The sequence below is a fragment of the Maylandia zebra genome, linkage group LG17, assembly GCF_041146795.1.
Source record: "Maylandia zebra isolate NMK-2024a linkage group LG17, Mzebra_GT3a, whole genome shotgun sequence".
Classification (NCBI taxonomy): domain Eukaryota; kingdom Metazoa; phylum Chordata; class Actinopteri; order Cichliformes; family Cichlidae; genus Maylandia; species Maylandia zebra.
In genome coordinates this window covers 31,843,391-31,869,226 of record NC_135183.1, presented here as the reverse complement: position 1 = coordinate 31,869,226, position 25,836 = coordinate 31,843,391, and the positions used below count along the sequence as shown (strand labels likewise).

General features: G+C 39.8%; 1 protein-coding gene across 11 annotated transcripts in view; it reads left to right on the top strand.

The window, feature by feature from the left end:
- Nucleotides 1–25,836, top strand: part of znf800b (zinc finger protein 800b) — a 31,940-nt gene continuing 6,104 nt past the window's right edge. The window contains exons 1-7 of one of the 11 annotated variants that reach the window (XM_076875628.1): nt 128–187; nt 12,264–12,310; nt 12,964–13,075; nt 16,399–16,741; nt 21,318–21,413; nt 22,968–23,111; nt 25,622–25,802. In XM_076875628.1, the coding sequence (XP_076731743.1) occupies nt 13,019–13,075; nt 16,399–16,741; nt 21,318–21,413; nt 22,968–23,111; nt 25,622–25,802 (821 nt within the window). In that variant the 5' untranslated portion in view covers nt 128–187; nt 12,264–12,310; nt 12,964–13,018. Of the gene's footprint in view, nt 188–1,255; nt 1,648–1,738; nt 1,852–2,547; nt 3,349–12,263; nt 12,311–12,963; nt 13,076–16,398; nt 16,742–21,317; nt 21,414–22,967; nt 23,112–25,621; nt 25,803–25,836 lie in introns of those variants that run through there. The other 10 variants (XM_076875625.1, XM_076875623.1, XM_076875622.1 and 7 more) reach the window with 10 other exon arrangements.

The following is a 25,836-nucleotide window of genomic DNA, read 5'->3' as shown; positions in this document are numbered from 1 at the left end:
AGTGGGTGCATGAGCTCGGTAGAAAAATAGTCTGTCTGTTGAATTCATTTAGATAACCTGAAGTGATAAAATGTAGTAAAAATACTTCCTTTATGTGACATGACTCAAATGTAAGGGGGGGTTTATTAGTAAGACCCCATGCCTGCACCAACAGGTTTGTTTTCAACTGAACTTGTCTGGAAACAAGGTAGGCGTGCAGTTACAAACTTTATTTCTCTGTTTTGCAAAAAACCATTGTAGTTTAACATATATATGTGCGAACTTAAAGCAAAAAAAGCTAACATAGCTGTATTACCTTAGAAGCTGTTGCTGGCCTTTTGCAGTTAAGCTAACTAGCTTAAGGATGCTAGGCGGGTTAAATGGCATTCACACCATTGAAAATAGTTCCAGTCATGTATTTATATGCATCTAAAATATCACAAAACAGTTGGTTGTTTTCATTATTTGTTACAAACAAGTGAAGGAAGTTGTAATGAAGGTAGGACAGGTAAGGCTAAGTGCTTATTTGGCATAAGTTGGGAAAGCTAGTGTTTAGCAGACTAGCTAGCCAGTGACATGCCATTAGATATGTTTTAGTTAAAAAATGTGATTATTCAACACCAACTATCCAAACAACTGAAAACATAAGCGATGTTATTGATGAGAAATGTATGATCACATTAGTGTTATTACTAATAAACTTAGTCAACAGCTGAAAAAGCTACTCATGCTTTTTTTAAATGTAGTTTGAAGTCAGTATTTATAAACCAATGCCATTTGGAAATTTAAAAATAAAGTAGAAAACAACATGAAGTTGTAAGAAACCAATTTGTCATCTGGTATATTTAAGGAGATCAGTGGGAGTTGTCCTTGGAAATACATTTTTAAAAGGAGAACCTTTTACTTGTTCTCATGTATCACATATAACTTGTCATATAGTTACACAAATCTTTAAATTTACTTGAATTCATTTAAAGAAGAAAAATAAACTCGTCAATTTCCTTTGGAGGAAAACTTTAAGCGCACAACTGTGTTTTATGCACTTCTAAATCATATTCTGTATAAAATTGTGATTAAAAACAATAAATATTCATTTAGTAAATCAAACCGTATCACCACAAATGCGAATAACTCGTTCACGTTTGTCAGTAATTTTGGTTATTTTGGTTAATTAGTTGGTATTTTATTAAATTGGCAGTGTAAATTATTTTATCTGCCAATTTAACTTCTGGGTGGGTACAAACACCCTGGTGTGCTTCGGAGTTTGCGTCGTGGACTCTTCTGGAGAGGTCTGTGTCCTCGAAAAGGTTGCGCGTTTTGGGGGTTAATCAACGCTATAACCGAGACACTGGATAAAAAGCTGGTCAATTTGTCAACTTTTTGTAATTAAAAAAGACCAAATCATCTCCCTTTTCCGTACTGTCCCTCTAAAGTGCCGATATTTTTAGCTAAAATTGGACGTAGAGGGTGCACCTTTGCGCAGAGACTGGTTTAACGCTGAGAGGCTCCTCTGGGTGCACAAAGACAGCGGCTCGCAGAGGAACTTGTTCAGAGTGAACCAGGGACGCTGGGAGGCGAAATAAACAATCTCCGGACTCGAAGTAGCAACGGTCGAGCAGTTTTATCTCTCGAAACACGCTATTCCGCCACCCATCCGAGAAAAACAAGGTAAGGACTTGGTTTAAATACGTTTCAGCGGGACTTGAGGGCTACGGAGCGGGTTGAACCTCCTTCGCTTTGGCTTCCCGAGCATGGTTGTTTTTGCAGAAAATGGCGTCATCGCCCTCTTGTTTCTGCCTGGCCGCGGCGGGGAGAGGAATAGTTTCAGAGACTTGTAGCAGTCTTTTACACGCGGCGTTTACTTCCTCAATGGTAAAATCTCCTACCGCGATGTGTTTTATTCAACAGAGACCGGTCAAAATACGGGGTTGTTCACCAATTCGCTCGGTAGAAGGACGCGCAAAGATGGAAGGGTCACCGGTCCTGTGCGCCAAGCTGCTTCTTGGAAAAGGTGCCACGGAGCCGCAAAACGCAGCGTTTCACATTCGCCGTGATATCATCCCCGGCCACTCCAGGATAATCCAAATGATCGGGGACGTTTTAGTGTTGCGGTCACGGTGGCGATGGACTGATTCGTGCGAGAGCTGCACCTTGTCTTTGTGTGTATTTTATTCGGGTTAGCTCGTTTTTACGCCGCACTCCCCTGCCATGCTGCAATAGTTACGAGGGGCCTCTCTTTAACGGCGTGAAAGGTGCATTTTATACTTGGCCTTTTCTTTGATCACGTTAAGCTGCTCTTTTGTTGCTCAAAACAGTGGCGTTTTTTAGGCTGACAATATAACCGTGTAAAAGGAGATTTTCGGGGATAATGGGGGGCGATGCAAATCGTGCCATGAGAACGACGACTGCTCTGCGCTCTGGTTCGCGGTTTACCAGACGAAGATAGCCTGAATGAGGTAAAAAATAAAAGTCTTTTGAGCGAATCGCACAGTTTGCACAAAACCGGGGAAGTCCGGCGCTGCGCAATGATTGTGCTGTTGCTTTGCGCAGAGAACGGTGGCAGCTGCTGTAACCGCCGCCACCTTTTCGCCGCTATATTTTTTGTGTGTGTTGGCCAACCTTTTGTAAATAGTTGGACTCTTGGATAAAAGAGCACAATAGCATTCATGCGGGCCCTTTATGGCCTGTGAATGTGGTCCTAAGTCACACTCTGGCTGTCCTGTCTTTCGCCGTCAGCTACGTGCATGCGTCCTAGCTCTGGCCACCACACATCCACCATAGCGAGGCCACTGGGTTCCCTGTGTATACGCTCTGCTTGGTTCCTCCTGTGGCCAAAAGTCGATGACGGATCGTGTGGTGAGTGCTAGCACAGGCCACTGGGATTAAATCGAAACAACCACAAAAAATCAGCCACGGAGACTGCACATCGCTCGCTCCGTGCACATTTTTATTAAGTTTCCTGAGTTATGCAACCGCATCCCCGTAGAGCGAACTGCTCATCCGCCTTTATTTACTCGTCCCCCGCCGTCGGATGGATATTTCTGTGGTAATATCTGGTGAATTGGACCAGTCCCTGTGGCGACGACACCGAATTAGGAAGATATGTCATTTGCAAATCACCCAGTGCCATTTGCGTCACAGCCCGCGGCCTCGCACGCCCATGGGGGGCGATGGAGTTGCAAATGGAGACTGTGTGTGTGTGCTGACGCTGCCCCAGCTGAACGAGAACCAATAGACACGGACTCGGGCGGCAACAATCGCCGTGCGCTTTCACTCTCCAGTAGTGCACCGACTTGGATTTCGTATAAACACGGAAGATCGCGCCGTTTATTCGAGATGGTTATGTTTCCATCGCTCTCCCTGGGATGCGTAAGTGGATGCGTACACACACTGGTTAAACCTGCTACAGGGCTCGACAGGCCAGCCGGAGAGGAGTATATCCGTCCGGTCCTTTCCTCATGGTGCTCGGTGCATGTGGCTATTGTGAACTCGCTCATGTGGATACACGTCTTTTCCACTGGATCGCGATGATATGGCCGTGAAGCATTTATGAACAGCGCAGAGAATGGGGTTGGATTATGATTCGGACACTGGATAAGCACTCGCTCGTTTTTTAGTAACATACACAGCGCGCCACGCGTTTCTGGTTTGGAGATGAGCATGGCGTTTTTACCCAGGAACGTTTTATTTGTTGCCGTTGCGCTTTGGGGCACTGCGCATGGTTTGATCGGCCAGACCGAACTAGAGAACTAAGCCATAAAGTCGTGAAACGGTGATAATGTCAGCTACAGAATCCTTTATAAGATACTGTTGTGCAGTAAAGTCAGTTAAATCCCTCTTTTCTAAGCAGTTTTTGAATGTAACGGAAATGCGAGAGCTTTACACGAATTTTGCAGCGATGTCAACATACAGGATTTTGATTCGTGAAATTAATTAATAATATTATCTCATATTACCTGAATTTTTTTTACCTGACTAACCCCCACCTATGTGTTTACATTGAGTTTTTTTTAACATATTTTTTTAACTGTGCAGTTTCCACTTCCTGTACTTTTATTTAAAAAAACAAAAGGTTACAGATCAGTAGAGATTGCTCCCTGTGCTGTGAAACATGTTCCCTAAAGCACAGATGCCACCCTGAGGTAATGGAGTGATATAGGAATCTTTTCTTCTTTGACAGTTTAAAGCTCCCAACTTTGAACTTGCAGGTGGCTGTTATTTCAGTATTTGATTAACTGAAAACTTATTTTGCACTGCATGCTGTCAGAACCTGGCTGCACTGCCCCCTATTGCCTCTGTTTTCTCTATTGCCCTCTGTTCAAGCTGTGACACAGTGCATGAGTAACTTTGACAGAATAGAGATGGTCAGTCTAACCTTCGGGAGTGACATGAATGGATAAGAAGGCCATGAGTTTAGATAACAAAGTGGGCAACAGAGGACTAAAATAAAAAGGAGGGTTAGTCTGAAGTTGACAGAATTGTTCTTCATGAGCAACCACTATATTTTGTTATTCCCTGTATTATATATATTGTTTCATATTACTTTTATATTTGCCTTTTTTTTTGGCAAATCTTTTAACTACCTCAGCTTGGCCTCCATTCATTTTATTCTAGGTGTTTATTTCTTTTTAGCAGCTTGAGATAAGAACAGCAGCCAAGACTGCCTGGCTTTCTTCCTTGCTGAGGCACCACAGGTATCTTGGTTTTCACCAGGGTGGATGCTGACTGCAACAGTTAAATGACGTCACTGTATGATTCAGTCAGGTTAATGATGTAGTGTTGTGTTCAGTCTCTGAGTCAGCTTGTCAAACCAGTGTGCAAGTTCAGTCAGTCAACAAGCCTTTTTACCTGCCAGTCACACACCACAGTAGAAACACAGCAAAATATCCATTCAGCCAGGAAACAAGATAATCAATTTCAGCAAAACGGCCAGCAAGCTAGGTAGTAAGTCAACTAGTGAGCCAGGAAACTATGGTGGAGTATTTCGAGTCTACAAAACAATTAAATACACTAGGGCATAGGTGTCAAACTCTGGCCCGCGGGCCAAATTTGGCCCGCAGCCTAATTACATTTGGCCCGCAGCCATACCAAATTACTATTAGAGCTGGCCTACTGGTATTATACAGCCAATATATATATTGTTTAGTATTAAGCTTTGCTTGTTCCATATTCAGTTTTTCAGCAAAACGTGTTTGAGTCCATAAGAAAAGATTCATTCTTATATCTGGAGGAATAAATATATTTCAATAAATATTAACGTTAGCCCGCGACTTTGTTCCAGTTTTGAATTTTGGCCCACTGTGTATTTGAGTTTGACACCCCTGCACTAGGGAAACGTATTTTGCAGTGTTCATGGTAAAGACAAGCACAGTTTTCAGTAGATATCAATCTGTCAACAACAACAAAAAAAGACTTTTTACCTATTGTGATAGAAATATCTGACTAGAACAGTTGTTCAAGGCTGTTGTCACAACAGTGTTGCCTCATTACAGAATAGGGTGGGATCTCAGGTGATCTGTGTGTGTTTTGGATTTCATAGATTGTTGCTTTCTTTCTTTGCCATTCATTGTTGACATCACCCTCTTTGGGGCTTGTACTTAATTATACATTTATGTGTGATTTTTAAAGCCTTGATATGAAGTAGACTATGCACTGTGCATCCACACCTGGCCTGAAAATGCCCATTATGCATCTCTTGTGGTTTTATTTATTTAAATCTGTGTCTGTGCTCCCTTTCCATGCTTTGCTGCTGCTGCTGCATCTCTTTATGTTGCTCTAATCTGCTGTGTGCTTGCTTTGAATTAAGGCTAAGGACGGTGTCCTGTGGAGAATTTGTTTCATATCTGGTTTGGTCTAATTCAGCTGTTGTGTGTACTGCCACCGAGTGTGCCTTTAAAGGGTGTTCTGGCTCAATTGGGTTGTTGAAAATGATGACATGAAAGCAAGTCAAGATATTAAGTTTCAGCAAACTTTGCTGTGCAATGATTTCTGGGCGAGAATGAAGTTGCTGCTGGGGAGAATGAGTCTGTGTAATAACTCAGCTGGTGTGGTTGTGGTGGTATCGCTCAGGTATTTTCCCATTTGCAACCAAAACGTTGTAGAGAATGATTTCTTTCCACAATGATTAATGTTTGTGAGTTTCAGTATAATATCTCAAGACCAACTGGTGTGTGCATGTATATGAGATCCCATATGTTCCTGGGCAGCAACCTGTTAATGCTATCACACAGGATGTTACTGTAACACACAGTGAGATCAGTTAATCATATTTGAATGTGAATGTTTATTTTCTGTCACCAGTACCTTTCTTGAAGTGAGAAACTCCACCGAATTTATCTAAGCTTGTTTTAGTGTTACAGTTAGAGGGACTATTTTGCAGTTGTACAGATATGTCTCCAAAAATGTTGGGACACTGTGTAAAATGTCAATATACACAGATGCCTCAATCTTAAATGCCTGTCCACCTAAGGGCCATGGAGGTGATATAGAGGGTGAAACACAAACTGGACAGCTTTCAAGTCTTTTGCAGTCATAACAAATATTTCTTTTGACATTGGGAGAAACTCCAATCAGGCACAGGGAGAACATACAAGCTTCACATAGAAAGGCCACATCTAGCCATCCAGTTTGAACAGGAACGCTCTTGGTGTCATGCAAAATGTTAAGTAACAGGACAGGGGGATAAAATTTGGAAAAGTTGTGGAGGTTGAACAGATTTGTTTTTGAGCAGTTTCAGAGTAAGACGTCTCAATCTAAGATACTTTGGGATTTCCATCATCTGTTGTACATGTTATCGTTAATTCATTCAAACAGTTTGGAGAAATCAGTGTATGCAAGGGACAAATAAAAAAAATAAATAAAATTTGGTTGCGCCAGCAGCAGTTCATTTAAAGCAGATACGATTCAGTAGTGAAACTCACTGTGTGGGCTCAGGAACGCTTCCAGTAACCGTTCTCAGTGAACACAGTATGTTGCTGTATCCACAGTTGCAAGTTGAAACTGTCATGTATAAAAACAAAACAAAACATTTCTCACAAAACATTACATTTCTATTAGACTAATTTTAGCTTATGTTAAGAGTTATTAGACAACTGCAACCTGCTGTTTTATTATTATTATTATTTTTGCATTGCGTTAGTTTTTCTTCACCTTCCTCTCACACATTGTGTGTGTGTGTGTGTGTGTATGTGTGGAGCTGACAGGAGACAGCTGAAGTGCAATAATATGAATCGAGTTAATGAGGACACCTTATGTTACTCAAGTCCAGTAAAAGCTTTCCAGCAAGAGTTACACCAAACCAACGTCCTTCCAGCTTCTACCCTGTGTAACGTCTCTGACTGAGACGGAGAGCTTTGAGCTTTTCAGTCATGCCAACTTATTTGAGGAGAGTTTGTGGTAAAGTGTAAAACTTCTGGAAATATTCAAGAAAAGCTGCTGGTGTAGTAGGTGTGAAACACCTCCGAACTATTCTTTTTTTTGCTGTTAACATCTTCTGTGGTACATTAGCTCCCACTCTGGTTGATTGTGTGGTGAAGTGAACACAGAAAATCAGAGAACTGAATTGAACAGATAGGTAGGTAGGTTGCTAGATAGATATCAGTGACAACATGGGACCTACGAAAAAGATCAATACAAAAGATCCAAATAGTGGATTGCCGTATTCTTGATCAACATCCTACTTTTTCTGGGGCCCAGCTCACCTTGAAACCTGTTAGTAGCTTACATTTCAAAAGCCAACATCCTGGGAACATTGGTGCATGTGACATGCTTAACTTGCACCTGTGCAAAGGTACTGGTAGTTAAACCAATTGGTTTCACTACTCAGAGTGCTGTTTAAAGGAAGAGGTGTCTTTCCCTGTCCTTCAGTCAGACTTTCAAAGTATGGATGTGGAGAAAAATTTGGAGATTTTGGATAGTGATACTTTTGGAAAACATGAGGCGGCCAAGTGGACCTCCTCCAAGTGGACCTCCTCCAAGTGGACGTCCTCTTCCTATATACATATTGCACATTTTCGAGAATACAAGAAATAAAGGGAAAGGGTCACCACCACCGTATATAAACTGTCCATTCTGTGATTCACCGTGTGGAAAGTGTTTACATTCAAGCAGCGCACAATATCACTGCCTCCATACTGTGCTGTAGTCATTCTTGGTATACCTGCCAGCAGCTAGCATCATGTCAGTGTATAGAGTTCGTCCATTAGGAGGAAGTCTTCTCCAGCGGCCACAGGAAATGACTAGTAGATCATGATTGCTGCCATCTATCTAATGGCTGTGGTGCTACATAAGCAGTACATCTTATAATAATGCACACTTAGATGTTTAAATATTATGTAGCAAATATTTCTTTATCTGCTATACCATAGAAAGCTGAGGTTTCACTGCAGCATAGAAAAAGTTATTTTCTTCTGTTGTGAATTTACCTTATCTATTTTCTCTCAAAAGGAAAATTATGATTTTTCTCCTAAAATAAGAGATGTTCCCAGATGGGAAACTCAGTTTACAAATTGGATTCATCATAGTATTAACAGAATTCACTATGGATTGCCGCTACAGCTGAAACTCACACTCAGGTGTAATTTGTGAACTACTGAGCAATGGATGCCTGCTTGTTTTGCTGGCAATGGGTATACTGGAGTATTTGAATTGAAATTTTACAGCTGGAAATGGTAATGGTACTCAGGCAGTGAGTCATACTAGCCAGGTAGTGGGTGATTTGTTCAGAGTTATATTAGTATATAGGAGAGGAGAAGAGTTGAGCACTTATTTTTAGAATATAAGAAACATGTGATTAATTCTTAAGATTGTCAGCTTTGAGACTGTATTTCCAAGTGCCTCAGGCAATTTAGTCCCAGCTCAGCCTTTCATTGCAAACACAAGCTCATATCATTCATCTTTTTCTGCATTATCAGTTATTGTTCAGCAGTTGTTTATCAAGGACTGTTCTGAGGAGGATGGAAGGAAATGCCTTTTTCAAACCTGTTTCTTCTTTATTGATCTTTTGAAATTGGTCTTACAGCATTTGTGGAGCATCGTTTTCTTTCTGAGAGACAATTTCACAGAGCATCACTGTACTAGATGTACAATGCATAGTTTTCTCAACAGATAATGTTTTTTTAAACATGAAAGGTGAGGATAACAATAATCACGGCTGCCAATATATTTAAAAGGTAAACATTAGTATACATTAGAATGGAGTGAAAGATGATTGATGGCCCCAAAAGTAGAATTTTAGAACTACTTAAAATATCTGACATTTTGATAAATGTGAGGAAAATAACATGATTTTAGGCCAATGTGCTAACCATGCTAATATCGCCATTTCCAGTCTGAGCCACATTGGTGTCATTACCAGAGTCATAACACGGATCAGTCCTTCATAACCACCTCTGTCTGTTGCCATACAAATGTGAGAGTCCCCTGTGTGTTGTTGACATGTGTGTTGTTAAAGGTGTTTGTTTTCAGCCTTTGCAGTACATGATGCCTCTTTAAGGTATCAGTCACACAGGCCTAGAGACTGGTCAGTGAGTAACTGACATCCAGCAGGTCACCAACTGATCTCTAGGACTCAATGACTGGAGCCTAAGGCAGTGTCCACGGTGGTAGGGTCAGCTCCAGCAGACTGGGAAGAATGGCATTATTAGCTGGAGTTATCAGTTATTAGGTGCTGCTAGTCTTGGGTCGAGATGTGTGTCTGTTTTGATACTATGGTATATTCAAATATGTAGATAAACTTATGTGTCAATTTGCTGTATAGTACTTGTCTTGTAGATGTGATTGGAAAACGGTAACAAACATTTCTGATAGTTCTAGATTTAGTATGAAACTCAGATGCTTAGATAATTTCAAATGTACTTTTGCATGCATAGTTCTTTGTGGTCAGAGTGACAGAAACTTGTAATCTGTGTTTGTTTTCTGTAATAATATATTCGTATTCAGGATAGTAGAGTGCTTGAATGCATCCCAGCATGCATTAAGTGAAACACTGAGAAATACCTTAAGCAGGTCATCAGGGGCCACTGAGCTAATGGATTAACACAAAATAGATAGACAGTTTTTCTTAAATGCATACTAAGAGCAATGTAGGGTTCCTCACCAGTATTAGATGTTTTTAGACTTTCACAAACATGGTGTACAAATTACACTCAGGAAGATCAAAGATCTTTTTTTGCTGAGCAGTGAAGGATAGGAGGGGGATAAGTCCACAGTAGCTTCAAATTTAGCACTGCCTTTATATGTTGTATTAACTAAGGTTAACTCTACTATTTTTTTTAAAATAAAGAAACAGAAATTTTAAATGAGCTTGTTTCCTTACTCCCCAGTAGTCGGCAGGGTAGACAGACTTTCCGGTCAAAGTCCTCATTTCCCATTATAGTTAATGGCTGGTGTTAATCTCCCTCCTGATAAAAATAGAGCTTAACTGGGTAGGTGCATGATGTATTAATATGCCTGCTCTTAATTTTAGTTGAAAATACATAAATTTAATTGAATAGTTCTGTTAGAAATTCTGACTTTGTTACTGTTGACCTGTAGCATCCATGCTGTCCTTTCCTTTTTTTTTTTTTAGATAGACAAGATAAAAACAAATGCATTCCCACAGACTGACATTTTCTATGTCTCCAGCCATGGCTCCACTCTAGTTGAGCTCATCTGTTAAGTAGCTGCTCCATTATTGCAAGTATCCTCTGCTGTGGCATTATTGCATAGTGCTTGACTGGTTCATCATTAGTGCTAAAAGTCGGGATCCAGAGATGAAAAGGCGTGCTGTGGTTCTTAACGATGCCTGGCACACTAGAAATGTAAATTCAGGAACAATCTATATATAAAGTCTCTCTCTCTCTCTCTCTCTCTCTCTCTCTCTCTCTCTCTCTCTCTCTCTCTCTCTCTCTCTCTCTCTCGCCCTCTCTCTCTCTATACACACACACACACACACACACACACACACACACACACACACATATATATATATATATATATATATATATATATATATATATATATATATATATATATATATATATATGACTTATTTAACAGAGTTGCATTGATGGTTAAGAACAGCATCTCGCCTGCTGTTCTTAACCATCAGGCCAGGCATAATTTTGCCCCCACTTGAGTTATACTAAACATCTTTTGCATTGAGAGGTGTGTTGCGTTGTGACAGCTATCTTCAAGCCCTTGGTCTTGTAGAAAACACTATAAAACTTTTAAACTAAAAAAAACCCCATTTTCATTACATGCTTTGTCTCCCTCTGCTGGAGTTTCAGTAGCAGTTAAAGTGTTTCTGAGTGGGGGACATGCCTGTACATGGGACAGCGTGCTTTGACACTGGCTTTGTCTTGAAGCATTCGGGGCCCCCGCTGCATCTACTGACACAACTGTCGCTGTTTGCCTAATGTCCCTTTCCCTGTAGTTGAAGGTCATAGTGATTAATTTCAGAATATTAGTTTCAATACTTAATAAACTTAGTATAAAATCTCAAAATCTTCGCTACTACATCTTTGCTTCAGGCATAGAGTTGATGTGATCTAATTTCAGTTGGTGATCTGTGCTTTCCCTTCTTGATATTCATCCAATTTGTTTTGTGTTTCCTTGCTGTCTCTTAAATCCAAATTACCACAAATTTGGGATGCTCATAGTATGTCATAGCCAAACTGCTTCAAGCCACTGTCACTTGCAGCACCTTATTAGTTCAACGTTGGACTCTTCATACATTTAAAACTTGTTCTCTGGCAAAAAACAACAAAAGTCACTCTGCAGATTGCAGTGACAGCTAACGTAGGCTTCTTGTTGTTAGATCTTATGGCAAAAGATGGCAAATTTTGGAAAAGTGAGGTTGTTCAGCATGTGCCTCTGAAGCTGGATGATCTTATGTTAAAAAAATACGTCCAGTAATATGATGTCTAAATGACCACTAGAGGGCAGCAACTCATACTGTTTCACACCTAAATCTGTAATACAAAGCTATGGTAGATTTGTTATGATACAGAGCAACCAATGAAAAGTATCTTTACAGCATCCACAACAATTTGGCACTGCAGTTCTCAGTCTGACTCATAAAGGACTCAAGTAGGTAACTCATTCAAAACCACTGGCTCTGCACTTCCACCAATACAGTTCCTGTATCAAAAGGAAACTTGTAACAAAACAAAGCCCACTTAAAAGCAGTTTCAGATTCCACACACCCAGTATCTATATTAGACCTTGTTATGGGTGTGTTTTCTACATGTTGTATTGTAACTTATGTGGCTGTGTTTAAGAAGTGAAACTTTTTTTTCTACCAGTTTTCTTACAGATTCTTGATTTGGACACCACAGTGTTGCAAAAATGGGTAAAAAAAAAAGTATTTTATGCACATTTTCTCTCTCTCTTTGGGTTTGCTGATTGCACCAATTCTTGCTTCAATAGAATTACCTGTGACAACTTATTTTAATGCAGATTGAATCAATCTTTACACTGCTGCAGAATGGTTACAACTATAAGGTGTTCTTAGAAGAAATATATGCTGCATATCAATTAGGAGAAACAATATTCATGAGCCAGAGTACTCCGTTACAAATGCACACATAGAGATGGTGCAAATCATGTAGTGTATTGGTTCATGGTAACATTGCAGACTGTTCTCATCAACTTTCTGTAAAACTCCCACATTTTCTGAAGACTAACGCACATGGAAGATGATATTAAATGGGCAACATTGGTAGCATTTTATTTAAAGTTTAGATTGTGTGACTTACAATTCTTTCACTAGTCTGCTTCGCTGATGTTGATAATGTATCATGGCTTTGTGTAATCTGCACACAAACAATCCTTTACAAATGTATTGCAAGTGTACATCTGTAAACAAGAAAACAGTGCACAGTTAAGATATGAGAAACTATAATTTGTTTAATTCTTTAGACAGCTTTTCATGCTTTAGTGGCTTTTCCAGCAGAAGTTAATTCTTTCAGTCCAGTTCTTGGCTCATGTGGAGTGTTGTTGCAGGTTACAGGTGTATGCTGGTAGTGAACGTGTGGGGCAGCAGGCCAGTCTTGGCAGCATGGTGAAGGCCCAGAAGTCAGCTGGGAGGAAGAGCTCTAACTGTCCCCGCAGACAGGTACTGGACAAAAGAAAATCTAACAATGCCTGTCTGATTGTAAAGTCACACTTCATTTATGTTAGACCCAAATGAAACCTAACCTATTATTGAAATAACTCCTGCCACATGTTACAAAATTTACTGGATGTGAACTAGGGAAAACTTGAATTCTGTCCTTATATATTTCCCTTTAAGTACCCCCTTTTCTTTGTCCTAGCCCCTGTGTTGTTTGTGTTTTTTTTGTAGCATGTGTATTGTGCCTGCAGTCATTACAGTGTGCCACAGCCTTTGCATATGGGAAATAGGAATTGTACAGATACACCAGGTAATACAATTAGTATTTTTATTGTGAAAAAGAGAAAATATGTCAGTGATTGTGTTACAATAGAAGCTTATTTGCAGTCTAGACAAGGATATTTAGACGGCCAGGAAATTTGGAGAAAAAAAAACAAACAGTCAATACGACAAAGTGCAGAGTCTTAGCTTTAATTTGAGTTGTTTTTCATCACTGGGGAGGATAGTTTAGGAGCTGTAGCCCTTTACACATAATGCCAACATTTAGGGGTTTAAAAATAAATCAGACATAAACTAAATCATGTTATATGTTCTAGCCTGGCGGTCAATCTCAACACTCTTTGTATCTACACCAGTGAATCTAGTAGGTCTGCCCTTTCAGCAAGTGAAATGCAGCTCAGCCAGGCTGAGATTATGTAACAACGACTCCACGCAAGGACTTTCTTCACCCTGAAAAGCTTTTTGGGTGCTCTGGCCACTTGTTAAGGATTATTGTCCCGCTGAACGATGATAGGTTGTCTGTTGTGTTTCAGCACGTTTGCCTGAATATGTTTAGCAGTGTTTATCCTTTTTCATCTGTCAGTCGTTTAATTATCAATAAATTCTTGTGTACCAGCTCTGCTGACAGCAAAGCATGACATCACCATGTTTGACAAATGAGGTGCTATACTGAGGGTCATAAGCTGTTCCTTTTGTCTTATTTCTGCATGTTTGTTTTTTCATAATTTTGATATAGATGCATTGTTGTAGAGTTCTGTTCCAAGAATTCTTGCCAAAATTTTGTCTTTTGGCGAACTGACACTTTACTTTGTGAGGATTCTGTGTATTTTGCACATTTTTTGAAGCTCAACTAACATCTTCTTTACTTTTTCACTCTTCACGTGTTAATTTTCTTAATAACAAGAAGCCTCACTGCGAAACAGGACACAAAATCTTTAATAATTGTTTTTGAAATTTTGCAATTTGATCACCTTATTAAAGGGGCTATATCTCGAACAATTCTTTTAGTACCACTGTAAACCCTATTAATATGTAGTTTTCATTATTCTGTTTTGGTTCGGTTTGCTGATGCGCAGAGCCCAAGCAGTAACCAAAAACTGTAAATGCCCATATACAAATGCAAATCTACAAATCTTCATTAGAGCCCTGCATCTTTTTTTTGTTGAAGTTATAGACCTCATGATTAAATACCATTCATCGTGTGATTAATGACATATTGCTGTCAATATCCATATGAAAATCAGTCTTGTTAAATAATCATCCGACTGATTTATCTGTTTTGTTTTTTGTTTTTTTTTGATACCGCTTTCACCTGTTCGTTTTATTCTTTATTCCACATGACATTTTGTGGAATTTCATAGCCCGCCCACCTACTCTAATCAGTCTTCTTTCTTGTGCTTTGTGCTCACCACTTTCCATTGAAAATGAATCATGAATAGTTGACTGATTGACTGGCAGATGAATTGAAATTCTAAGTGAATGGTGGCACTCCCTGATGTTTTTTTTCTTCAGCTCATGACGGTGATTTTTTCCCTCTTTTTCTTAAAGAAAAAACTTACTGTGTTTTTTTTCTTTCCCTTCATCTTTGCACTTGAACCATTGGTTGAAATAAATCTGTCTGGGTCCACTGGGTTCATTAGGTTACGTGTGTATTGCACAAATGGGATATTTTTTGGGCTATTTTGCAGCTATTTGTTTAAGCCACGATATGGCAATGTGTCCGTTTGTATGTCTTTGTGCCTTAGTGTCCAACCGGCCCACTTGTCCTGTGGTGATGTGCTGTAATGTAGTTAATGTGGAGTCATTTATCCCTCTTCAAGGACAGCGGGGACACGAGGAGTTAGCGAGGCAGACACAGACAGAGAGGGAATGAGGATAAATTGGTGGGTGGCAGAGGAGCTAAGATTGGGGACTTGGATAGAAAGGAGGTCTGGTTAAGAGACATAAATACACACACAGACAAACATGCTGTGTGTGCACACATTGAGGAGTTGATGGGGAGTCACTTATCTGCTGGGGGGTAGCTGTGTGAGACAAGGTTAATGTTCCTCTACAAAATTTCTGGATGCTCAGGAGACATGTGCGCAGAGACGTATACACGGCCAGCTGTTGTGGTCCTTCATTCTGCCCAACAATTGGCATTAATTCAGGACAAAGACAGCTACTAATTGTATTTTTAAGGAGCTCTCTTCTAATTTACTTGTCTATGAATGCATGAATTTTCAGTCTTCATTAGGTAACATTTATAATTTCAAACTATTTTTTAAATTCTTGCCCAGATGGAAAAGAAATAGTAAAAACTTATAAAAGACTTGCATAAGATGTGGCCTACTTCATATAGTGAATCATATAAGGCTTATATGATTTACTCATGAAAGTGGCCACTTTCTCATTACTTTCATATATTGTTTTAGTAAGTATCCAAAACGTACAAGTTTCATTTATATAATTTTTCAAGGGATCTTATATCTGTTTTCACTCTTGTGTGCTTTTCATACAAGTTTCACACAAGACAGATACAAACCTTATAAGATTTATATATATCTTTTCCATATGAGTGGACTCTGCTAGAGTAGCTTTGTAGGATACACTGATTAAAATAATCTTTATTTACTATGCACTAGACCTTGGTGCAGCCCTTTATATTCATCCACTGTCTAAAACAAGCCAACTTTCTTCTAATTGGCTTCCCTTTGCAAACAGAACCTTTTATCAGGGGTGCGTTCCTTTAAATAACTATAAAGAAGTTATTTAAAGCTTTTGTCTCATAAGCAGTCCCACATATGCTAGTATCCATCACTGCAGTGGCTTGCCCTTTTTACCTACAGTGTTAGTCACTTTCCCTTTGACAGCTACTATCTAAAGCAGTTAAAGATTTTTTGGATTTGTCTCCCTCCAGTGGTTGTATATATATCACAGTGGCAGGCAGCAATTCTTGCTGATGTCCACAGTACCCACAGGAGCATGGAGATTACAGTGGCTTTAATTATAAATGCAGTCCGTTTTATTTGTGTGTCTTATGTTGTCATGTCTGGCTTTCTTGTCAGAGTGGTGTTCAGCCAGAGATGGAGGGAGGCCAACTCCATTCGGACACCCAACATCAACAGGTGCAACCCAGACATGGAGATCAGTGCTCTGATCAGCTTCATCTTCAGACCTCTGCTTCAGCTGAGGCGCTGCCGGTGAAATGGGACCAGAAGGAAACTCCAGTGGATGTTCAGGAAAGGGGCAACTCTGCTGGACAGCACCAGGGTAAGCCTCTGTGGAAGCCCATTCCCCCTCTACTGCCTGAGCCTCATAGGAACACTACCACTCAGACCAGGGACCAGAGCTGCCAGACTGAGGAGCAGTTTCTGCAGACGAGTGCCTGCAAACATGGCCAGAACACAGGTGAGTATGACTGTTGTGTGCAGACTCAAGCTGTTGCACTTAAGGTTTTGAGTCGTCCGTTTATCCCATTCTCATGAGCTCATTGTTTGAGGAAAGGGTATGGGAAAATGTAGCACAACCGTTTGCTTGGTCTCATGGATGAATTGATAGATGTTGCTGGTCAGAGCTACATAATTCAAGAATAAGACAAATGTTCAAAAGGACAAAATTCAAAGGGTTAAAGGTCAGCTAAATCAACATCAGTATGTTTTGCAAAAACACTTTTCAGGGCAGTGTTTAACACTATAAAAGAAGAACAGACGAGGCTATTGTTACCACATTTGTCATTTGGTCTGTTGCATTAGTCTTTTTGCTATCCTTCAAGTTCTTCACCAAGTATATTAGTAGTCTGGACAGACATGGCTGTAAACTGCAGCATGGCTGGCTGGCATACAACCTCATGGTGGGAATTTTAGTCTTCACTCTGCACTACTCACTGCTTTGATTCATCCACCTACAGGCTAAAACTGTCTGTCAGCCTCCTGTCAGGGCGCTGGAGTAAGGCTAGACTCCAAAGTCAAAGTGAATGGTTTGTTTATACACAGAAAATGGGAACTGCCTTTGGCTTTGAGCACCACTCTGGGCACCACTGGTTAGCTGGAGCTGTCAGACGTTTATGAAAGTTTTATTTGGGAACTGATTTATTACACTAGTTTTTTTTTTTTTTTTTTGCATTACTCCTCCATTCTGCTGGTGAGAATGGGATTAAATCCAATAGAAATGTATAGAGAAATGAACACAGTCCTAGTTTAAGAATAAGACGTAACCCATTATTGATTAACTTGGAAAAAATAGTCCTAATTCTCCACTTAGGATGAGAACTTGGAAAGATTTTCATGGCCAGATTGTGCAGTTGTCACATCTGTCCTGCTTATGTGGTGTGATTACTTTTAGCTAATGTGTTTCATGACCCCAAAACCAAGCTAAGCTTTTGGATAGAGTTGTAATTTGTACTACAAGGCTATGAAATCTACTTTTTATAATGACAGATGTTCTGTCTGAATTCTGAAATATTTGCTTTATTCTATTCTTTTGGTTTGTTAGATGAACCTTCCCTGCCTTTCATTCACAGTAGCATTCCTTCTTGTCTCATGTTTTCAGAATAGAAGAGGTGTTTTTATGCATCTCACATATGTGTACACTGATACTGTGTTAATGTCATATAGTTCTGGTAGCAATAAAGACACTGCACAGAGAAGCTCTGGTTGATCTGACTCTCTTGCAGAGGGGGATGTGGAGGTCAGAGTGGTCACTAACCTTCACCCCTGGGATTATAGCAGCATACGCAGGGGAGGTGTTGGGGGATGGTAAAGAGGAAAACATGTTCTGTCACACATTAATACATAATCTTCATCTCTATCAAAGCCTCTCACACAGTTGTCATTTACCTTTCTGTCTCTGTCTCTTCCTGCCACCGTCTCTGTGGGTGTATTACTCTGTAAGCTAGTCTCTTTCACTTTTATGTGTCTCTCAGGGTGTTTTCACACCTCTACTGTTTAGTTTGTCTGAGCAGAACAACCGCACTGAGACCTATGGATGAGTGGTCTGGGTCTAGTTCACGAAAAACTCCAGAGCAGTTTGTTTACAGTTAAAATGTGATCTAACCTCAGTCCGACGAACTGTGAAATATCACCCAGATATACTGTTTAGAGAAATTCTCCGTGTTATCAAGAACACAGTACCTTTTTCATTTTGTTTTATTGCTGCTGCCCCAGTAACATCTAGCCAATAAGCAGACTCAATGTTCTCACTTGGTTCACTTGGAGTTTGCTTGGGCTTTTTCTCTGTGTGAAACAAAACCCACATCTTGGAAAGAGGCTACACGCTTACAAACTCATGAAAGAATTCAGATCAGAGTAAACCAACCACAGTTACACCACTTTCACACAAAACAGGTCTACTCAAGGTGTGTATGGCATTTTGAGTAGACCTGCCTCCCAGTATTGTAGAAACTTCTTAAAAGTAGACAATTGATAACTAGATGAAAGTAATGTGATAACTTTGTATTGTTTATAAACATGCTGTTTAAAAATAAAATATTGATACCACTAAAGCAGCGGTCCCCAATCCCCGGGCCTCGGACCGGTACCGGTCCTTGAGTCGTTTGGTACCGGGTCGCGAGAGTTGACGCTCAGGTGTGAAATGTATGGTTTTCAGGGTTTTTATCGGGTTTCAGCGTTATTTTGTTATCGTTTTTATTGTTAACTCAGTTTTCCTGGGTCTTTTCACGTGTGTTATGAATAAATCTTCTGTTTTTCGGTACCGGTACTAGTTTTATTTTGTTGTATTTATCCGCGACACCTTAAAGGCCAGTCCGTGAAAATACTGTCGGGCATAAACCGGTCCGTGGCGCAAAAAGGGTTGGGGACCGCTGCACTAAAGGACATGTGAAATAATTATGTAATTGTTCTTTTTGTTTGCCTTTGTTAAAGTTATACTGACTTAACTTGATAAAAAAAGACAAAAGACAAAACCCTTTATCACATTTTCTATTCATATCACAGTAATGTTGTTGCCTTGATGCATTTTAATCACAGTAATCATGACTTAAAAATCTGGCTGCCCTAGTTGGCATTAAAATATATTGTACCAGTGCAAAATTTTTAAACATGAAATGTCTCAGCTTCTGAATTCCAACATGAGATTAATTAACGTCATCTTGGAAATAGCAGAGCTTTCCACGAATTAACAGAATGCCAGTCAAAGGGTACCGCTACAATCTCCAAGATACACAAATGGTAGTTTGTGGGCTGTAATATATGTGCATGCTTCAGAGGGAGACAAACAGTGGATATTTGTCACAACTGGAAGCAATGATAATGTTTTATTTGGAGCCTTGTGGTAGCCTTGCTTTTACAAACAGCTCTTTTGTCGCAGTAGAAATAATGTTCTCAATGGCATCTTATTTTTTGAGGTGATAACAGGGTGTGTGGTGGTGTATGTGAAGGTAAACACCCCGTGGTTGTTTGTATGCCCATCTCAGATTGTATTGATGTAAAAAAAAATTGTTCATGGAATACAAAAAAATAATTACATACAAAATAAAAATTATGCCCTCATTCTACCTTTTATTATAGAGGAGGTAGGATGAGGGCACTTTACCTACCCATAAGTCATTTCAGTAAACCACTGCAGGTCTTTCAGCCACAGTCAGCTTCTATAAATAATGCAAGAACCAAAGCTCTGCTCCTGCTATGTTATATTTAATGTTTTATACAACAGAAAACTAAATTTGTTTGACTCTAAGACCAATACGTTCAAACTTCTTTCTTTCCATGAATGTGTGCTGATTGTGTTCATTGTGTTGTGGCACAGGATGTTGTGATCACATCCTAATGATGCATTTTATTTATTTATTTATTTATTTATTTATTTATTTATGTTTACAAAAAATGACAGTGACGTGGTGGTTGCTGCTTGGTAGCTTGTTTCTGATGATGACCACAGGTTTTGAATTGAAGACTAAAACAGTAATTGTATTTAAAAAAAAACAAAAGCAAATAAACAACAAACTTACGGTCTGAAAATGGTTTAAAAAGCTTTAAAAAAAGGTTTAAAAAGTGTTTCGTTCAATCAATAACAAACAACTATTATCACTAAGGCCAATAAATAACACTGTGGCAACAAATTTGATCTTTCATGCAGGTAGAAAATTTTATATCTGATTTACATTTTTAAAACTTGTTGGCTAGTACTGTTACACTGAGAGTGAACATAAATCAATTCAACTTGCATGAAAACAAGAGAGGAGTAAAGGACAATTGTCTCCCTGTATTATATGACAATTGAATGAATGATTACATGCATTAAAGGGAAGCTAGTGAAAAAGCTGGCACATACGTCAAACAAAACATTAAATCCCTGCCATGATCAGGATTGCTGCTTTCTCAGTCTATATCCTCCAGTAATTGCAGGTCATGCATAAGTAAAAAATATTCTCCAGTGCACATCAGTAAATTTCACCATGTTCCTCTTTTGGCAGATAATGTGGCACTGTGCTAGACCCAAGTCGGAGTATCCAATCCTTTGCTGTCGCCGACCTCTGTTGGAGTCGGCACAAAAATTTGCCAGCAGCACGCCTCTGCCCTCCCACTGCACATTTTTCATCACTCCCACTTGAGCTGTAGTCCTCTGAGCAATCCCTGCAGAGAGATTTCATTTGTAAAGGGTGTTTTTTCATTTACACCCATGTCCTGTGTTTCCTTTCCGTTATAATGCTGATCCTAGAAGGCAAAGATAGAAGGCATGCTTTCTCATTTTGTGTGTGTGTGCGCGCGTGTGTGTGTGTGTGTGTGTGTGTGTGTGTGTGTGTATATTAGAAGGTAATGATTTCAAAATGAATCACTATCCTGAACAGACTTCATTGTCTGACTCTGATTGTATTTGCCCTTTAAGCACTGGCGTTGGCAATATACTTTGTTCCCACCAGCTCCCCAGAATTTCTAGGTGATGCTTTATTTCTCAGTGGCTTTCATACTCTGTTGTAATTACACGCTCACTTTAATAAAATGCTCTCTCTCTCTCTCTCTCTTTTTAGGTCTCTGTGTGGAGCCGGGTGATCCTCCTCTGCTCCAGCAGCCTCTGCAGACCTCCAAGTCTGGGATTCAGCAGATAATTGAATGCTTCCGTTCTGGTTTGTATTTTCTTATTGTCCTTCATTTCATTCTTATTTATGAACTCCTGTCATTGCTCCCTTCTTTCAGTTGAATATGTGTTGACAGTTTTCACAGTGGAGTGCCATAAGGAATTGTGATCTAATCCCAGTAACACATCAGCAGGATTGCCATCCTTTATACCACAAATTTTATTGATTTCTAATTTGTTTATTTAATAGATTAATTGGTTAGTCTGAAAAATATCAGCAAATTGCTACATTGAAAAGAGGCAACCCTGAACTGGATAAGGAGTTAAGAAAAAAGGATCCCTCTCTTCCATCCATCTTGCACTTCTTGATTCCTGAAGCCATGATTATGCTCTCTTGCGGACAAGGACATGAACAGCTGTAGACACTGTGGTCAGTCTGCTTGAAGTCTGCCTGAAAGGCACATATGTAGATGATGTATTGCAATGTAAAGTCTCCTTATCTGATGACAGTGAGCACCTATTAGCTGGTCTTCCTTTGCCCAGCAGTGCTTTACAGTTCCTCCTGGGTCTTCCCAAGGCTATATAACTATAAAACCTCTCCAGTGATTTCTGGGTCTACCCCCGGTTCTCTTCCCAGCTGGGAATGCTTGAAAAGCTTTCCAGAGCTCATGCCCATAGGTGAAGGTTCAGACACAGATTTTATTAAATCGAAAGCTTTTCCTTCCAACTAAGTCTCTTAAAACAAATCAACAGTACAATACAATAGTCATTAATATTCAAAATACTGTAGATTATGTTTCTGTTGAAATAATGATTATTCTGCTTGAACTCAGCCAGTTGTGTTTAGTCTGATCTTCTGCTCTGTACCTCTAAATTGTAAGCGCACTGTGGTTATGCCTTGCTGTTGTAATCCATGCCACTACACATATAGTTCTGAGCCAGTGGCAGAGGGCAAAGGATAAAATGAAGTGGCAGGTGTGTGTGTGTGTGTGTGTGTGTGTGTGTGTGTGTGTGTGTGTGTGTGTGTGTGTGTGTGTGTGTGTGTGTGTGTGTGTGTGGTTCTGACATCTGTGTGAGTCCTCCTAACGGTGTTTACTCTGATTTTTGCATAACATAAATGTGTCTATGTGCATATATATATATGGACACATGTAAATAAAAGGAAGGTGCAGCAATGCGTCACATACCCAATAAAGCACTGAACAGATGCGCAATTGAAATGAATGCTGAATGACAGTTTTTGAAAAAGTAAAAGTGATGAAAGGAGTGTAGTCCTTAATACAAAGACTTCATTATCATTATCAGAAATCCTTTAAAAGAACAAAGTACTAATTCCAGGGATTATGATATCTATCACAGTTACCCTACAGGGTTTTCATGCATACAGGAACTTATCATTCCTCTGTGATTAATCCTAATTTTCTATGCGGTTTCTTATATCAAGATATAATACAGAGTCCTAAAAAAAGTGAAAATATAAATGAATTCAAATTTTATCTAATAAAATGTCCTTCAGCATAATGATGCTGCAGCCAACCTACGCTTAGGGCTGTTTTTGAAAATACTGTATCTGTGCTTTTGACTCCTTATATTTTTGTTGCAGGCACCAGCCAGCTAAAACACATGCTGCTAAGGGAGGTGGACACCATCTTTGAGTGTAAACTGTGCCGCAGTCTGTTCAGAGGCCTGCCCAACCTCATCACACATAAGGAGTACTACTGCCTATCACGCCTGCCTGAATCTGATGGTCAGTGACAGTGACAACGTGCCTAAGCATGAAGACACACATTCGTCAACATGTCTGGAATACATCTTCATGATCCAAATTCTGCTGAGAAAGCCCCCAAAAGAGCAGAGAAGATGCCTGAAAACTCAGTAATAAAATCAATAGGTACAGCAAGAACTGGGGACAGACCTTTTGTGAAGACTGGGGGCATTCAAATTAACTTGTTAACACCCCCAGACAAACTGTAAGTCCCCGGATAAAGCAGGGATCAAACTTCACTTCAGCTTGGGCCCCATAAATCCCTGAGGTTACCCACACACAAATGCCCTTGGCAAGGGGAAAAAAAGCCTCTGATTTCTTTAACGTCGCCTTCTGCTTCTTCAAATTTGACTTTATCTCACTCCCAAGGTTCCTTTACTCTCTTTCATGCCATCTGTCTCATACTCATTATTGTCTCTGTCTTTGTACACACAAACCCACATCCCATTGCACATCTATCCATCATGCAGTTTCTCCTCTCGTACTACTAAGCAGAGTGACTTTGAACTCGCACCATTTGTTTTATCTACTCCTCATTAGCCATAGTATGAGTCCACGTCTCTTTGCTTTACAAGAGGAAGGATGTACACTAAGAAAGTCTTCAAGCAATTTTTCCATTAGCTTTCTCTGCTTTCTTTTAAGAAACAGTGCTGTCTTGGTATGAACAGTCAGTTATATTATTTACCTTGTAAAAAAAAAGTCTTTTAATTGTATCTTATCTTCATCTGCTTTTTGATCTGTGCGGCAGTAAGTACAGCTTTGTTTTTGTTTTTCCTAATCGGGAGTCTATCAACTAAGGTTTGTTGTGTATTATATTAGAAAATGACTCATTCATACTTGTTCAATACAGGTATGACCCATGAGGCACTACATAACACTGCAAGACAACCCTACAGTGCAGACACTGACATCATGATTACATTGCCAGTAGCGATAACAACCACTGAGGCAGACTTTACAGTAACAGCACTGGTAGCTATAAAGTGTGTATAAATATACCAGAGGATAACATATGTGGTTATTCAAAGAGCGTAAATTTCCTTGTGCCATTTAAGGTGGCTGTGTATGTCTCAATGTAGAGCTAGTGAGGTATGTTAGTCTATAGCAGAGGTGTCAAACTCCAGTCCTCGAGGGCCAGCATCCTGCTTGTTTTTGAGACATCCCTGCATTACCTGCTGCTGATTATCTGGTTTACATGTGCTTTGCCAATAAGAAGCTACAAGGGCAGGCTAGTTGGAAAACAAGCAGGACAGCAGCCCTCGAGGCCTGGAGTTTGTCACCTGTGGTCTAAAGCATGTCCATACAGTGTAGACATGCTAGAGTGTAAAATATGACTGAGTGAGTGCAGCCTGTGTTCACTCTCTTGGTGCCCCAAGCTTTGAGGAGGCTTACTGCCTGGGAGAGGAAGCTATTTCAGTGTCTGGGAGTGTTGGTTTGGATGCTCAGATATGCCGGACAGCAGAGCAGTAAACAATTGATGGGAGGGCTCTGTAGAGCAGATACAGTGTTCATTGTATAGTTCTGTAAGTGGTAGGGCCACAGTGATCTTCTCTGCTGTCCTTATAATCCACCTGAGGGACTTTAAATCAGTTTTGTTGCAGTTCCCATACCACACAGTGATTTATAAGAATAAAATAAGGGCTTTATTATTGTTGAGGAAACCCTAATCCTGTCAAGAGTAAACATTTGCATTTACTTGAAATAAAATACTCTTTGTGGATAAGGATATGTGCTAATCTAAAGTTGCACAGAGACAGTGTTTTGTAGCCCTGCACCCTCATCCATTCACTACATAACCTGAATCACCACAACCACTCTACACTCCAACCATATTAAATGTTGTTTCACTCTCTCCTCTTTTCAGTAGCACAAAAGAAAATTAAAGAGAAAAGCTGGTCGGCCCCTGTGAGATTATTTTGTCCGTTTAGATTTGGGCACTTTTATCTGATGCCTTTGTGCAATTTGCCACAGGTCAGAGATTTTAAATGAATACAATGACTGCTTCTGTTTCTCTTTTTAATAGTATGATGTAGCAGCTCATTAGGCCAAATTGCAGTCTTTCAGGTGATGGCATTACAGCTGAATGAGGATCATTTTCCACTAATTAAAATCTTTTCATTTTGGGTTACCTTGTCTTCATGATCTTTTTTTCCGATATATATTCAAATATCCTTTCTAAATGGGTGTTGTCAGTATAACATGGCTCTGTAGTAACCTCATGTGAACACAGCCGGTATTAGCATTTTATTTTTAGCAAGGCAAATGTTTTCATGACAAATTTCTAGCTTGCTCTTTATAAGGCAGCTGCACCAGAATAGCCTTCAAGTCATACAGACTTAAGTTCAGCTTCTAAAGATTTCACTGAGACTGAACATCTGTGTCACACTCATATACTTGTGTTTATTTGTGTTTATTTGCATACATTTGTTTTTCTTTTGTGTATTATGTGACAAACAGCTGATTGATTGTTTCTTGGGATTTTTCTTTCATAGGTTCATCAGGTGATGACAGGCAGAGTGTTGCCATGAAGGATTTACTGGATGCTATCTATCCACGAGCCGATCGGCCAGATTACGTAGTCCGACTGGAGCCCATTCAGACCACCACAAAGGCTGTGTTTCAGTACCTCACCACAGAGGAGGAGCTTGCTCGGTTTCCATCACACACACCCAGGTCAGCACTGCGCTGATGGAGTAAGATGTACCAC